Source organism: Syngnathoides biaculeatus, chromosome 13 (genome assembly GCF_019802595.1).
Source record: "Syngnathoides biaculeatus isolate LvHL_M chromosome 13, ASM1980259v1, whole genome shotgun sequence".
Classification (NCBI taxonomy): Eukaryota; Metazoa; Chordata; class Actinopteri; order Syngnathiformes; family Syngnathidae; genus Syngnathoides; species Syngnathoides biaculeatus.
In genome coordinates, this window is record NC_084652.1 from 23,494,587 (window position 1) to 23,511,315 (window position 16,729).

The window sequence follows — 16,729 nt, forward strand, 5'->3', positions numbered from 1 at the left end:
TTTCAGTAGTTGTTTGTACTTTTGCCTTTATGGCAACCCAACAGCCATAGACTTTCTATACGGCATGTTGCAAAGCTACTCCACTGAGGGGCACCCAATACACAGCAGACGAAATAAGTGTTTACAACATAACCATTTCCTCGCACTAAAAACACAATACCAACTTTGAACTCCAGAGTTGGGAACGTTAGGGTTTAGGGTTGCCGTTCAGCAAATTGCTTTGAGAAACTTCACATTATCGCAAGAATGAATGGGCACATCTTCCAAGATGTTCTTTATGAAAATCTCCTGCCATCTGTGAGGATGATGAAAATGAAATAAGGATGGACATTTATGATAGAACATTAAAATAATGATTCAAATATACTACCAAGGATATAATTGGTTTCCATCATCCATCCATCCATCCATCCATCATCCATCCATCCATCTTCTACCACTTGTCAAAAGATGGGTCACAAGACAGTAGCTGTAACAGGGATGCCCAGACTTCCCTCTACTGAGTCACTTCATCCACCACTTCTAAGGTGATCCCGAGGCATTCCTAGGCCACCCGCCTGACACAGTCTCTTCAGCATGTCCTGTATCATATGTGAGACGTCCCTGAAACACATCACCAGGGAGGCGTCCATGAGACATCCGCATCAGATGCCCCAGCCACCTCATCTGGCTCCTCTCAATGTGGAGAAACATCGCCTCTACTCGGAGGACCTCTCAGATGACTGAGCTTCTCATTCTATATCTAAGGGAGAGCCTGGACTGTCTCCGGAGGTCCATAAAAGTTAACAGAATACAACAGAATGACAGAATAAGTCACAAAGAGCAGCCTTGGCACGGTCCAACCCCATCGGAAATGAGTCAGGCTTGCTGCCAACAATTCAGACCAAACATCGACACCAATCGTACATGGACCAAACAACCCATATCACAGAGTTTCCGTATCCCATACTCCCACAGCACCCTCCCCCCAAGACTCCCTGAGGGACACAGTTAAAACACCTTCTCCAAGTTCACAAAACACAATTAGAATAGTTGGGCGAACTCTTACTCACCCTTGAGGACCCTGCTGAGCGTGTAGACCTAGTCCACTGTTTCAAGGCCAGGACGAAAACCATACTGCTCTTCCTGAATCTGAAATTTGACTTCCCGACAGACCCTCCTCTCCAGCAACCCTGAATAGACCTGATCACGGAAGCTGACGAGTGTTATCCCCCTGTAGTTGGAACATACCTTCCTCTTCTTAAAAAGGGGGACTACCACTAAAGTCTTCCAATACAGAGGCACTGTCCCCAATGCCCACACTATCTTGCAGAGGGCTATCCACCGGGAGAGCCCAAAACAACTAGAACCTTTAGGAACTCATCCACCAGGGCCTTTCCACCGAGGAGCTTTTTAACCACCTCAGTGACCTAAACCCCAGAGATAGGCCACTTTGGAGAACCCAGACTCCACTTCCTCATGGCAAGGTGTGTTAGTGGAATTGAGGAGGTCTTCAAAGTATTCACCCCATTGACTCTAAAGAAGCCAAGTCAAGGTTAGCAGCACCCTATTCCCACTATACGTTGTTAAAGGCGCACTGCTTCCCCCTCCTGAAACAACAAATAGTGGACCGGAATTACCTCGACTCCATCTAGGAGTCTTTCTCCATGCCCTTATTGAACTCCTGCCCTTACAATAGTCTTGGCTTCAGCGACCACCAAAGCTCCATTCCACATGGGCATCAGTATCCATCAATTGCCTCAGGAGTCCCTCCGGCCAAAAAGGCCTGATAACACTCCTTCTTCAGCTTGACGGAATCCCTCAGTGTTGATTTTCGCCAACATGTTCGGGATCAAAAAGGACCTGTAGGACTCCTTCAGCTTTACGGCACTCCTCATCATTGGTGTCCACAAACGGGTTCAGTGATTGTCGCCACAAAAGGCACTGACCACCTGATGGACACAGCTCCGGTTGGCCCCCTCAACAATGGAGGTGAGGAACATGATGCACTCGGACTAACCCTAACAGGCGGCCACATCTACACAATCTACACAATGCAATATATTCAAAACTTGATTGCCAGCCGATTGCAAGGCATACAGAAACAAACAACCACTCACATTCACTCACCTATGGGCAATTATTAATCTCCAATTATTTTTTGGGATGTGGAGGGACACTGGAGTGCCTGGAGAAAACACACATAGGCACAGGACGAATATGCAAACTTTACATAGGCAGGTCAGGAATTTGAACCGTGGTCCTGAGAACTGTGAGGCGGATGCACTAACCAGTTGCTCACCGTGCCGCTTATTTTTTTTTATTTTTTACTATGGGAGGGAAACCTAAACTGGCATACCTAGGGAGATCTGACATGTTAAATTCAATATTTCACAAAGCATGTACTGCAAGTTGCGTTCTGGAAGGTCATCTCAAAAATAATTTTGTTCTCCCCATACTGGATGAACAGGATTCTCTTCAGCTGAAACTTCTGGTCTGGTAACAACTTTGTTCTTCTCCAGGGGAGCACACAAAGCAACTGATGTCAGATGATCACCAACAAAGTTTTATAAAGTCAATGTTTGAGTATTCATGCTGTAAATGTTAATTATATTACAATGGAATCTACTGTAAGTACAATGAATGTTTAAAAAAAGTGCTAATAATTACAAGTTGCACTGTGCATATTTCCTTTTGGAGTAGTTTTTGCACAGTACAAAATCACTATGATTTTGCACTGAAATATAGCACTGACAGTTTGGAGAAATTTCATTTCATTTTAATATCAAGAGACGACAAGGTTGAATTTTTTTGCAGCCCCTTTGAAGTACTGTAGCAATTCCAACATGTCCTTACCCCTAAAATGTAAATTGGGAACTTGTCCCCCAATCTTTTAGTCAAATAAATATTCAAACGATTCCTCACTATCCACTAATTGGACGCCTACTGGACATATCAAAGTAGCTGAGAATGAAAAACATTTGGAATTGTTTTCACACTTTCACAATGGTATTCCATTTCCCAAATTCTCAACAGCATCAGCGGCTCACCAAGAGGTGCTGACACTCTGACATTTTTCTTTCTCAGATCACAGACTATAAGACATGGTTGCTGTTCATTGGAATACCCACAAAAAATTAATTACCTTGGTTCCCTTGATATACTGTATCTCTTTCAATAATGGAGATATATTACCTGATAATAAGTAAAATATTGGTCATGAATACACATCCATGTATGCACAAAAAATGCAAAGACACAAAAAATAAATGCTGAAAGCGTAAATTACACAAAAAGATAAAATAAAATAGTTGAATATGCTCCAAACATCAATTGCAGATGTGTAGGTCATTTGAACAATTCAACATAATTACGTAGTCATGGCAAAGTTCCCCTCATTTGAACCAATAGTGCCGGAATAGACTTTCTCATCGAACTAAATATGCATTTCACCTTTGAGTATTTGGATAGTATTGTTTAGTTTCATGTTGTTTGTGTCCCATGTGGTTATCTGTGCATGTAGCCTTGTTTTATCTCTTTCGTGACTTTAAACAAACTGATATCGCGTGTCACTTGAAATGCATGTAAGGTGTCACAGTTGGTCACAACCGAAGATACTAAGGATAACGTTTCTGGATCAAGAGACTTATGTTGTTGAAATCCAGACTTAAATTTAAAATCTTTAGGAATTGGCTTCTTTGTGCAAAGCACATCCAAGCTAAGACCATCATCAGTGGCATTCCTCCTTGAAATGAGTTGAAAATACCTCCAAAAGAACACAGTTGTGATTTCAAAGCAATGCAGCAAGGGAGTCCTAGACAGGTTGTGTCATTTTGATTCCATAGCTCAATCATAATTTTGACTAGCATTTGCAAAGCGGATCTTTTTCGTTCTGTTAAAGCAGAGATCAGTTAAGTTCGTTATAAAGGCCTCATAAACTTTTGCTTAAATTCTATAGGATGGTATTGCAAAAATAGAACACTAATCACCGCTGATATTACCGACAATATACTGAATCTTAATCAAAAGCATGAGCCTTATCGCAGACAGATGAAGCTCACCGTGACTTGAGCGAAAGTTTTATAGTCTTTCATGTCATCACCCTCCATTTCACTTCATTTTTGATGATGTGATTCCAGATGAGTTATCTTTTTCCCAAATGTATCCTCATTTACAGAATCTGCCTGAAAACCATCCCCAGGTTCAACAGCTGTCGCTTTAGTCAGTCAGCCTCTAATTACAAACAGATTGCATGCACAAATTGAATAAAACTGCAGCACATATTTGCCATTTACATTCACTTAGGCTAAAAAACTCTGAATATACACAATTAGCAGTTCCAAAAGAGTGAGATGAGCATTGAAAGAGGCAGGTGAGAGATTTGTCTTTGTCATATACAGGAATTAGTCATTACATTTCATTTGCCAAATTAATAAAACTAAAATCTCTATAATTAGTGTTGCTTGGTAATATGAATAGATATTGATAATTTGAAGAAGCAAAAAAGCCAAAATGGCAGGTAATGCAATGGCAGCTATGAACACTCCATCCACACTTCAAGAAAGATTTTTTACAATAACAATATTTCCTGTCTTTTGCAGTTAGGTGAAGATTAAAGGGGTTAACTACAACCGCGAGTTGCTTACTGAATAAAACATGCATCAGTGTTTTCCATGGAGCAGTTATTCCTACTGTGTGTGGTGAATACCACAAGTGGTACGACACCTGTGGAAGAATCACTGAATTAAAAACAAAATGTAAACATTTAAAACGTGAAATACAACCAAACATGAGCATTAGGTTTGGAGCTATGCATACAGCCTGTTGATATTTTTTTAAGACCATAGAATATTTTTTTTTCACTTTTCATGGAGAATACATCCAAGATAAAGTTCAGTTCTTTTTACTCCTTAAAGGTCAGATGACAAAGTTGTTATGGGGTCAGTTAAAATTCATATTTCCATTATTTATATGGTGTGATGGATATGTAACTTCCAACAAGTTTTCAACCATAATTTACCTGAAAATGTAGTTTTTAAGATGCACAATGAGGCCTCTCCGAGCATACGCCAAGTTCAAAACACCGGGTTGTGTTTTCTCGATCCACCACAAGGACTACAATTATCCATCCATCCACTTTCTTCGCAACTTATCCTCACAAGGCTCGCGGGGGGTGCTGGAGCCCATCCCAGCTGTCAACGGGCAGGAGGTGGGGTACACCCTGGACTGATTGCCAGCCAATTGCAGAGCACATTGAGACAAACAGCCGCACTCACAATCACACCTTGGGGCAATTTAGAGTGTCCAATTAATGTTGCATGTTTTTGGACTGTGGGAGGAAACCGGAGTGCCTGTAGAAAACCCACGCAGGCACGGGGAGAACATGCAAACTCCACACAGGCGGGTCCGGGAATGAATCCGCGACCTCAGAAATGTGAGGCTAACACTTTACCAGCTGATCCACCGTGTATTGACTAACATTCACAATGGCAAGGAATATATTGGATTTTGAGAAGGGGGAGGATGTTTACATACAGCGGCACCCAACTGAAACCGTACATTTGAGCCAATCAGAATGTCGGAAACTGACAGTAACGAGCAATCATGGCAGCTGGACAACAGAAAAAGACACTGGCCACTTGCTTGATCTTATGGGAGGTAGAAAACAATGTCCTTTTAAACAGTCATCGCTGAAAATAATGGTGCCCCAGGGGTACCTCTATGTTAGAGCACGTCTATGCGTAATTTATAGTCACATGTTTCAGTGACACGGCACAAGCTTTTACCCAGTATGCAGTATTATTACAGTATATATTGTGTGCCCCTTGATTGAGTTGCTTTAAACATGCCACATACATTTTTTTCCTTATGTCTGCTTGTCATATAGCCAAAAGTACAGACGACAGAACTAAAAAAGCAGTGCATAGTAACCATAATAGTCATCACCAAAGCAAATCCTCACTTTTTGTCTATGCTGCTTTGCCGCGGCAGTGAGATTTAGTTGTCTTGATGGGGGTTGTGGTCTCAATGGTCAATAGGAAACAGCTGGTTTCACCTTCTACCTTGCTATCCAATGCTTTCTGCTCAGCCTTTCTCAAAACACGCTGGTTCGAAGTGATCAGCATCTGTGATCAGTTTGGAATGCTTGCTTGGCACCTGTGATCGACCACGTTTCTTCCCTTTCCCCATCTTCTGGTCACATGTTCCTTTTCCACCCAAAAAAAAAAAAAACTCTTGCCACTGGACCATTTGTACAATTAAATGCCACACAATAAACTGCTCACATCTTTAAATTATACGAGGATGGGAACAACCTCATGGAACAATAGCACGCAACGCTGAATGAACAGGGTGTTTAGATCCTTTTACACCACAGCGGTAAACACGGCCAAAGACAGGTAGACCCTGGATTATTCATTGTATTTCTTGTTTTAACTGCTGTGAATCTGATATATAATCACTTGAAATTGGTGGTTTGGATTTTGGTTTAGAGTTATCAGGAATATGTTTATAATCTTTGTCATCTGACATTTAAGTGCAACATCTGCATTTCATTAAAAATAAATGTGCCTTTTTAGGATGAAACATTTTTCACATTTGACAGGTATTTAGCCTCTACTGTAGGTCACTGTATTTTAATGTTGGTCATGGTGGTGCTTGGAGAGATCTTTTTTTAGGTGGCTCTTGGTGGAAAAAGGTTTGAGAATTACAGTCAAAGAGAATTCCAGTTTGTCTATTAATACAAGGTAGTGCTCCCACTTGATTTCATGAAGTATCAATTTGTCTTGTATTTATTATTTAACTTAAGACCTTATTGATAAGCCTGGGGTATGAGCCAGGGAAAAAGGGGGGTGAAAATCTCTTTAGTTAACTTGTCTAAGTACACATCGATGCTAAATGGGTGTTACATATCTATTAAAGACAGGAAAAACCTTTATTTGATTATTAAAACTGGAATTGTGAATTTACAATTAAAACAACTAAACAATTAAAATCAGGCAAAGCATTTATTGTGGGACAATATAATTATTAAGAAGGAACAGGCCTTGATAAAAATAATGGTACATTTATTGTTGTTTTTTTACACATGGTTTGTCAGGAATTACTTGCAGTTAATTATCTGGAACGCCCAATGAGACACATCAACAGGTGTTCTGGCACACTTTCTTTTCTTTTATTGGACTTCTGTGCTCATAGATTTCTATAATGAACACCATGTTCAGACACAAGTGTGTCCACATGTGCACTAGGCAGCAAAGATCGTTGGCGGCAGTTCAATGATCGGTTTTGTGGTTATGTCATTGGACTTGCAGATACATGTCTTGATCACTTGTCTGAAAAGGGTGTGGCGCTGTCAACTGATCACCACCTGGTGATGTGTTCACTCCAATCGAAAGGAAAGATGCCAATGAGTCCGAGTGGACCATGATCCATGCCTCCATTGATGATGCGGCCGACTGGAGCTGTTATCATAAGATTGTCGGTGGCTGTTGTGGCAGGAGTCCTAACCTCTCAGTTGACTCTGATAATACGGGATGTCGTCAGTCTGAAAAAAGGAGTCCCTTTGGACTTTTTTGTCCAATGGGACTCCATAAGTAGCTGATGGTTACTGGCTGGTGGAACAGAGCCTTGGTAGTCGCTGAGGTAAAAACCTTTGTGTGCCATCCAGGCCACCAAACGCGAGGCGTCCGGGTGGACAGGTCAGGAGGACGACCTGGACGCCAAGCACCAGGATCCCAACGGGGCGATCCGAGTGGACGGCCTCGGTGAGAAACCCAACTGGGGAGCCCACAATGCCGTCTGCTAGACAGGAACAGGAGGCGGCTGGGGAACAGTTGCCGCCGTCTGCTGAACAGGAACGTGAGGCGGCTGAGGTTCTGACGCCGGCGTCTGCTGTACAGCAACGTGAGGCGACGGCGCCATCACCATCGCCACCACCTCGACGGGGACGTGAGGTGGCGGCGGTACCACCTCCTGGACAGGAACGTGAAGCGGCGGTGGTGGAATCACCACCTCCTGGACGGGAATGTGAGGCGGCAGCGACGCCATCACCACCACCTGGATGGGACCGTGAGGCGGCTGAGCCATCACCACCTCCTGGACGGGAAAGTGAGGGCGTGCCAGTCGCCGTCAAAGCAGGAGCGCGGGGCAACCGCGGACCGGTCGCCGACGAAGCAGGAGCGTGGAGTGGCCGCAGACCGATCACCAGCGATACTCCTGGACTCGGAGGAGAAGCGACGGCGGAGCCGTCGCCACCTCCTGGACAGCAACGTGAGGTGGCGGCGGATCGGTCTCCACTGCCACGTGAGCTCTGCTCGGCAGCGGATCAGTGGCCACCGCAGCGTGACCCTCCAGTGAAACAGACCAAAAACTAACATAGTCTCAAGTGTAACATGATATATGTATGTAAGTTTAGCAGATTTAATACATTGCATACTGCATGTACATTCTGTACATCAAATGAGTACTTAATTTCAGGAGTAATTTAGTCACCATCTCTCAGTTCTCATTCTATGTGCCTCATCATTGATCTACCAATCAGACAACAAAGAAAAGTGATTAGCTAATCGAACTCCTCTCATGGAGATTTGTTCCTGCTTGGCAGTGGCACAGTACTGATTGCCTAAAGCTCCAAAAGCTCTGTAGGAATTTATCTCCATTAAAAAAGAGGATTAAAAGGCATGGTACTTGAAGGGGTTTCTTGAGTGCAGAATATTGCTCCCAACTTTTCTTACACACCATACACTTCAGACAATGCCCATCTTATCAACAAAATATTACAATCATTATTTTATTTAACTGAGATTAGTCATTACTATTATTATATACAATAGGTTCCATGAGGTACAAAATTACTTTTTACCCAGACAATGCTTGTCTTTTTAACACACATCATTAGTCATATTTCCAGTCAATCAGGTATTTGTTACTGAGGCAACATCCAGGAGGAGGTGGGGATGGCTGTGGCCAAAAGGAGTTTGGGCATGGGGCAAATGGGGAACTCTGCTTCAGCACCAACAGCATACCAAACAATGTTCTATATTAAAATAATATCCGAGTATGGAGTAGTAAAAACAAATCAAACCCAAAAAAATAGTTAGAACCTTACTGCTTTAAGAAAGCTGTCTCCCTTGCTACTGTTCAGAAGGTAGGATTGCCTAGTTAAAATGCACTCCATCAAAGTTTGCTTTGAAGTAATACCTGACAGGAAACATAATGTGAATTTGACTTCACAGGTTTGTGGGGGGGGGGGGGGGGGGTGTTAGGGAAATACTGAGCACGATTGTGAAGTAGGAAAGCAAGGTGAAGTCAGGTCTTGCAGCACTTCAAATGGTTGCTCAAAACTTTAATACTTCACAAGGCACCGTTACTCGGCTTTAAAGGATTTTCTTCATGTATGTATCTCACAGCTTTTATATAGTCTGGAAATTACAGTATGAAGATAACGTCATGTCTCAAGACAGTGGGATTTTAAAGTTTTTTATCTATCTATCTATCTATCTATCTATCTATCTATCTATCTCTCTCTCTCTCTCTCTCTCTCTCTCTCTCTCTCTCTCTCTCTCTCTATCTATCTCTCTATCTATCTATCTATCTATCTATCTATCGCTCGCTGGCATTGTTTATAAACCTGGAATCTCCAAAAGTCTTTTCAGAGAGGCAATCATCAAAGAGATCAAACCAGTGTCAACAATATAGATTGGTCAGTCATTTGCAAATAAAATAAAATAAGGAGAAAAAAATGTGGAAGATGCATGTGTGTGTGTGTGGGTGCGTCAGTATTTCCGGTACTCGTGGTATGCTTTGATGGACAGATTCTGCTTTTCTTCAAATATCCTTGAATACAGCATCACATTTTAGTAGGGAAAAATTCTGTCTTGAGTTTGGGATTAGGAGCAGCCCAGGGCCAGTTGAGCACACCGTTCGGGCAGGGGTGGGGATGGGGAGGTTGGTGATGTATGGTGGCGCCAAGAACTGGTGGGATTTATTGGTCAGGAGAAGAAGTAAAGACTAGCCCACTATTCTTGATATGTCAGACAATTATTTGCCCTCCATAGAGATAAAACACATTACACCATAACATTTCTCACTAAAACATTATCACTCTCTTGAAAACACTTCTGCACTTTTCCAAGAATATGATGACAAATGTCATCATAGCCTAGCTATGAAAAATGTTTTTCAATCGACCATGGTATGCGAGGAAACCCTACCTTCTCATTATAAAGGGGAAAAAATGGAATCAAATACATTTTGTTTGTCCTTCAAAAATAATGGAGATCTTTTTGTCAAAGATAAACTACCCTTATGACAATGGATCACTGTTTCCTGTTTATAGTTATTTTTACTAGCATTACAAAAGTTTTATGAAATTGATACCAAAACACTTTGCAGACAGTTCATACAAATGGGAAGCAAAATGACCCGCACAAAAGTTACTGGGTTAGTTCATACTGTCGGTCACCTTGGATTTGTGACCCTTTGGAATCTTTGTGTCTCATATGCCAGTAACAACAGCAAAGATGACCTGATTGAATTGTTCTACAACCCTTCTCCTATAGTGCCCCCCAGGGTTGAGTCCTATGAAGGATGGGAGTGGATGCTATGACCACCACATTGGCATTGATTGCTCAGATGGGTTCAACGGAGGTTGTGAGCAGCTGTGTCTCCAGCAACTGGCTCCTCTGGAAGATGATCCCACTCTTTACAATATCCAGATGTTTTGTGGGTAAGGAAGAAGTTAGTAGTTCCGTACTCACAAAAGTTTCCACCTAGTCTTAACATTTGAGAAGACATTCTATGTACAACAAAATTCACAAAAAATATATATTTTAGAATAGACATACAATTTTTGAAATGTCAATGTCTATCTATCTATCTATCTATCTATCTATATCTATCTATCTATCTATCTATCTATCTATCTATCTATCTATCTATCTATCTATCTATCTATCTATCTATCTATCTATCTATCTATCTATCTATCTATCTATCTATCTATCTATCTATCTATCTCAAGCAATTAATAATCAGAATCAGGTTGAATGGACAAGTATGTAATAACACACAAGGAAATTGTCTTCGAAATTGCAGTCGGTGCCGCCCTGGTAGGACATTCATGGTGAGTACTAAGAACATACAAAAAAGGAAGAACAATAGACATTCAATTAATGGGAACAAATTAATAGGAACGATTACTTATGAGAGGTAGCACGGTGGATCAGCTGGAAAGTGTTGGCCTCACAGTTCTAAGGTCCTGGGTTCAATCCCAGACCCGCCTTTGTGGAGTTTGCATGTTCTCCCCGTGCCTGTGTGGGGTTTCTCTGGGCAATCCTGTTTCCTCCCTCATCCCAAAAACATGCAACATTAATTGGACACTCTAAATTGGCCCTTGGTGTGATTGTGAGTGCGGTTGTTTGTCTCAATGTAGCTTATGATTGGCTGGCAACCAGTTCAGGGTGTACCCCGACTCCTGCCCATTGACAGCATAGATAGGCTCCAGCACTCCCCATGACCCTTGTGAGGATAAGTGGCTAAGAAAATGGATGGATAAAGATTCCTTATAAGAGTCACAGTTGTGCAAAGATGCATAGCCTTCTAGCATTTAGAGTGCATCAACGTCCCACATTATGTTAAGCTGAGTTCCCTTACCCGTTTGCGGTTAACTGTTATAGACTAGTGCAATGACAATTGTGCAGACGGAGCAGTTTAAAGTGACCAATCCTCCGATCGTCTATATACTGTAGTTTAATGTCATATATTTGAAAATGTGTTCATTTGGTGGAGCTTATTTACATTTTAAAACTTGGAAAAGAAATCAAAGGAAAAATATAGTGACAAATCGCACGCACACTATTACATTTTTAATGTAATAATATTACAAAGGTCACACATTCCATGCATTTCTCCAGATTTTTTATTTTTACATACAGAATTAGGTCATGTTGGGTAAAATTGGTAAACATTTACACATTTTTAATACTTTTTATAAAGATATATAAAAGAGTATATATTTTTATTGCCGTTGTTATTGTTATTATTAATACTACTATAATTTCTAGCTGTATTGAGGACTACAAGCGAGGACCAGATGGAAGATCTTGCCTGCCATTATCTGATGCCTGCTCAGAGGGGATAGACTGTGGGGAAGCTACAGATATTCCTGCTAACCAGACTGTGTTTGGAGACCTTTTTTATGGGTACAACAATCACACCAAAGAGAGCACCTCCGGACAAATTCTCAAGGCCACATTCAGGTAAACTTCTCGTTATAGATTTTTAGATTGCCTTCTGAATTCTGGGAAGAAAAATATGATCGAAATATGTTGGGTGATGATGGATTTACTTTTATTTTTCATTATTGAGGATATGAATTTCATGGTAGAAGAAAGAAAGTAAAACAAATAAATAGTCAATTTAAACAATAGTAATAATAACAATAAAAGCTTCTTTCAGCTTGTCCAGTTAGGGGTCGCCACAGCGTAACATCTCAGATGAACGCTCATATTGTCATGCTCCTGGCTTCCAGCCCGGGCTAGACACACCTGTGCCTCATGAACGTTAATGACACTCAGTACATATAGGACCCGGGGGACGATGAGTGGTGGTCACTCCGCCTGTACTATCGGTTCCACCCGCACCGCCCGCCACGGAGCTCCCCTGTGCTTGTATAACCCTGCTCTCCCGACCGGAACGATTCTCAGCGACTCGGGTAATGTCAAGCCTTTCCTCGCCCAGTGCGATCTCCATTTTGAACTGAAGGCATCCACCTTTCCCACGGACCGCTCCAGGATCGCCTGGACATGACGGGAAGGGCGGAGGCATGGGCCACGGCAGAATGGAGTCGTAACTCAGAGACTTGTCATTCCTGGACGTCATTTGTCTGCGCAGTCACCCAAGTGTTCCAGTATGCGGCACCGGGACACAAGGCGGCGGTTTCACTTATGACGCTTCGCCAGGGCCGTCGCAGCGTCTTGGAATACGCGATCGAGTTCCGGATCCGCGCCGCCGAGAGTCGATGGAACGAGGACGCCTTGCACAACACTTTTTTTGAGGGACTCTCTCCGCAAATCCGTGGTCTCCTCAATGCCGTGGAGCTCCCTCCTTCACTGGACGCGCTCATCGCGTTGGCCCTCAAGGTCGACCAGCGACTGGTAATGCAGGGGCAAATAGACGTGATGACCGAGGGGGAGACACAGGTGTCCAGTCGGACCGCTGCCCGGCCGCCAACGCTGCCCTCCACGGCTGAACCCATGCAGGTGGAGGGTCTCGACGGGCCAGCGGAGGAGCGTCTGCGCCGCCGACGGGAGGGGCGCTGTTTTTACTGTGGGCGTCTGGGACACTTGATTGCCCGCTGCCCGGTTGGACCAAAGCACCCCACGACCTCAGGATCTGCACTCCGATGAGTGTGCGGTATACCGCCGCGGACTCATGGAGGTCGCTTCTTCACCTCACCTTGGGAACGGACTCCCTTTCATGTACTGTGACTGCGTTCATTGACTCCGGGTCAGATGCAAACCTGATAAATCCCCGCGTGGTTGAGGCGTTGGGGGCAGCAACCTTCCCCATGCAACAGCTTTGTAACGCCTATGCCGCGAACGGCAAGTTTCTTTGTTAGGTCACACACCGCACTCAGACGTTACGTATGGGCTTTCTGGACGCTCACTCGGAGCGTATTAGCTTTCATGTCTTCGACGCACGTAGCAGCGACATCATCTTGGGCAGCCAGTGGCTCAAAGAGCATAACCCGCACATAGATTGGGCCACGGGTCAGATAAAGACATTGGGAGAGGACTGTTGCAGACGTTTCGCTGCCCAGGAAGACGGGAAGATTCAAGTCGCGCCGGTACAGCTAGCAAAATCTAGCACTGCCTCAGAGCTAACCGCTGTGCCCTCCTGCTATCACGACTTGAAGGAGGTGTTTTCGGAGACTAGGGCGAAATCCTTGCCGTCACATCGGCCATATGATTGTGCCATTGAGCTCCTTCCAGGCACCTCACCTTCTAGAGGGAAATTGTTTTCCTTAACAGGACCGGAGCACCAGGCCATGAGGAGATACGTGGAAGAGTCACTGGCCGCCGGCCTCATCCGTCCGTCGTCCTCACCAGCCGGTGCAGGGTTCGTCAAGAAGAAGGATACTACGCTAGGACCCTGCATCGACTACCGAGGACTTAATGAGGTCACAGTCAAGAACAGGTATCCTCTGTCTCTGATCGCCACGGCATTCGAACTTCTTCAGGGAGCCCGGATCTTCACCAAGTTGGACCTGCGCAATGCCTACCACATGGTGCAGGTCCGGGAGGGTGACAAATGGAAGATGGCATTCAACACTCCCACAGGACACTATGAATATCTGGTGATGGCATTCGGACTAACGAATGCCCCGGCAGATTTTCTTGTCAGACCTGACCTCCCACATCTGACAGGTCAAAGCGGTGCTCCAGCGTCTGTTACAGCATCAACTATTCGTCACGATGAAGAAATGTGAATTCCACCGAGCGTCCGTGTCCTTCCTGGGCTTCATCCTGGCAGAGGGGGGGAAACGGATGGATCCTGGGAAGGTCGACGCGGTGCTTCGGTGGCCCACTCCCGCCATTAGGAAGCACGTGCAGAGATTCATCAGCTTCGTAAACTTTTACCGGAAATTTATACAAAACTTTAGTTCCATTGCCACGCCTCTGCACGCTCTTACGTCACCACACAACACCTTTGAGTGGACCAGAACCTGCCAGGAGGCTTTTGACAGTCTCAAGACCAGTGTCACTGCTGCCCCTGTCCTCATCGTGCCGGATCCGGAGCACCAATTCGTGGTTGAGGTCGACGTATCGGACTCAGGGATCGGAGACATCCTGTCACAAAGGAGTCCCAAGGATGGAAGGATTCATCCGTGCGGCTTCTTGTCAAAGAAGCTGTCCCCGGCTGAACGAAACTACGACATCGGGGACCGCGAGCTGTTGGCAGTCAAGACGGCGATGGAGGAGTGGCCGCACTGGCTGGAGGGTTCGCAAGTCCCGTTCGTGGTCCTCACGGACCACAAGAACCTCGAGTACCCGAGGTCCGTGAAGTGGCTGAACGCTCGTCAAGCCAGGTGGGCCTTATTCTTCACCCACTTCCGTTTTACCTTGTCTTTCCGCCCAGGCTCTTAAGAATGGCAACCCGGACACCCTCTCACGGATCTACAAGGGGGAGTACACGGAACCGGTAGCCGCCTCCTATCAGAGACGTGCTTCACCTGGGTGGTCGAGACGCGGGTGAAGGAGCCCCTGAGGGAAACGCTGCCTCCCGCTGGTTGCCCGTCTGATCGCCTCTTCGTCGCACAGTCGCTGCGGGGAGACGTATTCAACTGGGCCCGCACCAGGACCAGGACAGGACAATCTGCCACCCGGGCATGGCAAAGACTCGTTCGGTTATCGAACAATGATTCTGGTGGCCCAACCTTAGCAAGGATGTGAGAGAATTCGTCAACGCCTGCCCGGTGTGTGCGGCCAATAAGACGTCTCACCTGCGGCCTGTTGGAGAGTTGCGGCCTCTGTCCCTTCCTTCCCACCCGTGGTCGCACATCGCCCTGGACTTAATCAGCGGCTTACCGCCCTCCCAGGGGAACAGTGGTGTTGTCTATAGTGAACCGGTTCTCGAAGATGGTCCACTTCGTGCCGGTCCCGAGGATCCCTTCGGCCAAGCAGACAGCCCAGCTGTTATTAGACGAGGTCGTTCGCTACCACGGGTTTCCCGGGGACATCATTTCGGACAGTAGCCCGCAATTCGTAGCCCACTTCTGGAAGGAATTCTGCACCACCCGGTGCCTCGGCGAGTCTGACATCGGGCCATCACCTGGAGTCCAACGGACAGACAGAGAGGGTCAATCAGGACCTGGAGACCGGACTTCGCTGCTTGGCGTCCAGCGATCAGAGCACGTTGTGCCAGCACCTTAAATGGATAGAGTATGCTCATAATTCTCTGCCTTCCACTTCGACAGGTATGGGTCCATTCAGACTATCCTCCCTCTCTGTTCCTTTCATTGGCCACGGACTCCACTGTGCCGTCAGCCCTGGTGGTGGTACGGCGATGCAAACAAACCTGGGAGACAGCTCGGAGGATGCTGCTGCGCATGGGCAGCGTCTACAAGTCTGCAGCAGACCGCAAGAGGAGAGTTCCACCAGAGCTCAAGGTGGGACAGCGAATGTGGCTCTCCACCAAGGATCTGCCGCTGTGGATGTAATCTTGCCAAATCACTCCCATGTTCGTTGGCCCGTTCCCGGTGAGCAAGATTATTAACCCGGTTGCCGTATCACTCAAGTTACCCAGGTTGATGAGAGTTCACCCGATGTTCCACATCAGCAGACTGCGCCTGACCCGTTCTTCTCCACTGGTTCCTCCGGCCAAGCCCCTCCTCCCCTCCCCCGACTCCCCCTGCATGGTGGACGGCGGCCCGGTGTATACTGTCCGCCGGCCCGCTGTCCTCCCGCCGCAGAGGAAGTGGGGTCCAGTACCTAGTGGACTGGGAGGGATATGGACCGGAGGAGCACTCCTGTATCCCCTCCCGTTTTCATCGTGGACCCCTCCCTCATCATGGACTTTCCTGATTCCCATCCTGATACTCCTGGGCCGTCCGGAGCCGGCCGTTGGGGGGTGGGGAGGGCTACTGTCTTGGCCGGGCTGGCCGTATCCAGTCAATCAGCAGACACACACCTGTGCCTCATGAACGTTAATGACACTCAGTACTTTTAGACCCGGGGGACGACTTGTC

The 16,729-nt window shown here is 45.5% G+C and overlaps 1 protein-coding gene across 1 annotated transcript in view; it reads left to right on the plus strand.

Moving 5' to 3' along the window:
• LOC133510384 (astrotactin-1-like) overlaps positions 1 to 16,729 on the plus strand; it is a 442,032-nt gene that overhangs the window by 120,927 nt on the left and 304,376 nt on the right. The window contains exons 12-13 of the mRNA XM_061838217.1: positions 10,542 to 10,708; positions 12,045 to 12,239. Coding sequence (XP_061694201.1) covers positions 10,542 to 10,708; positions 12,045 to 12,239 — 362 coding nt within the window. The remainder of the gene's footprint in view (positions 1 to 10,541; positions 10,709 to 12,044; positions 12,240 to 16,729) is intronic.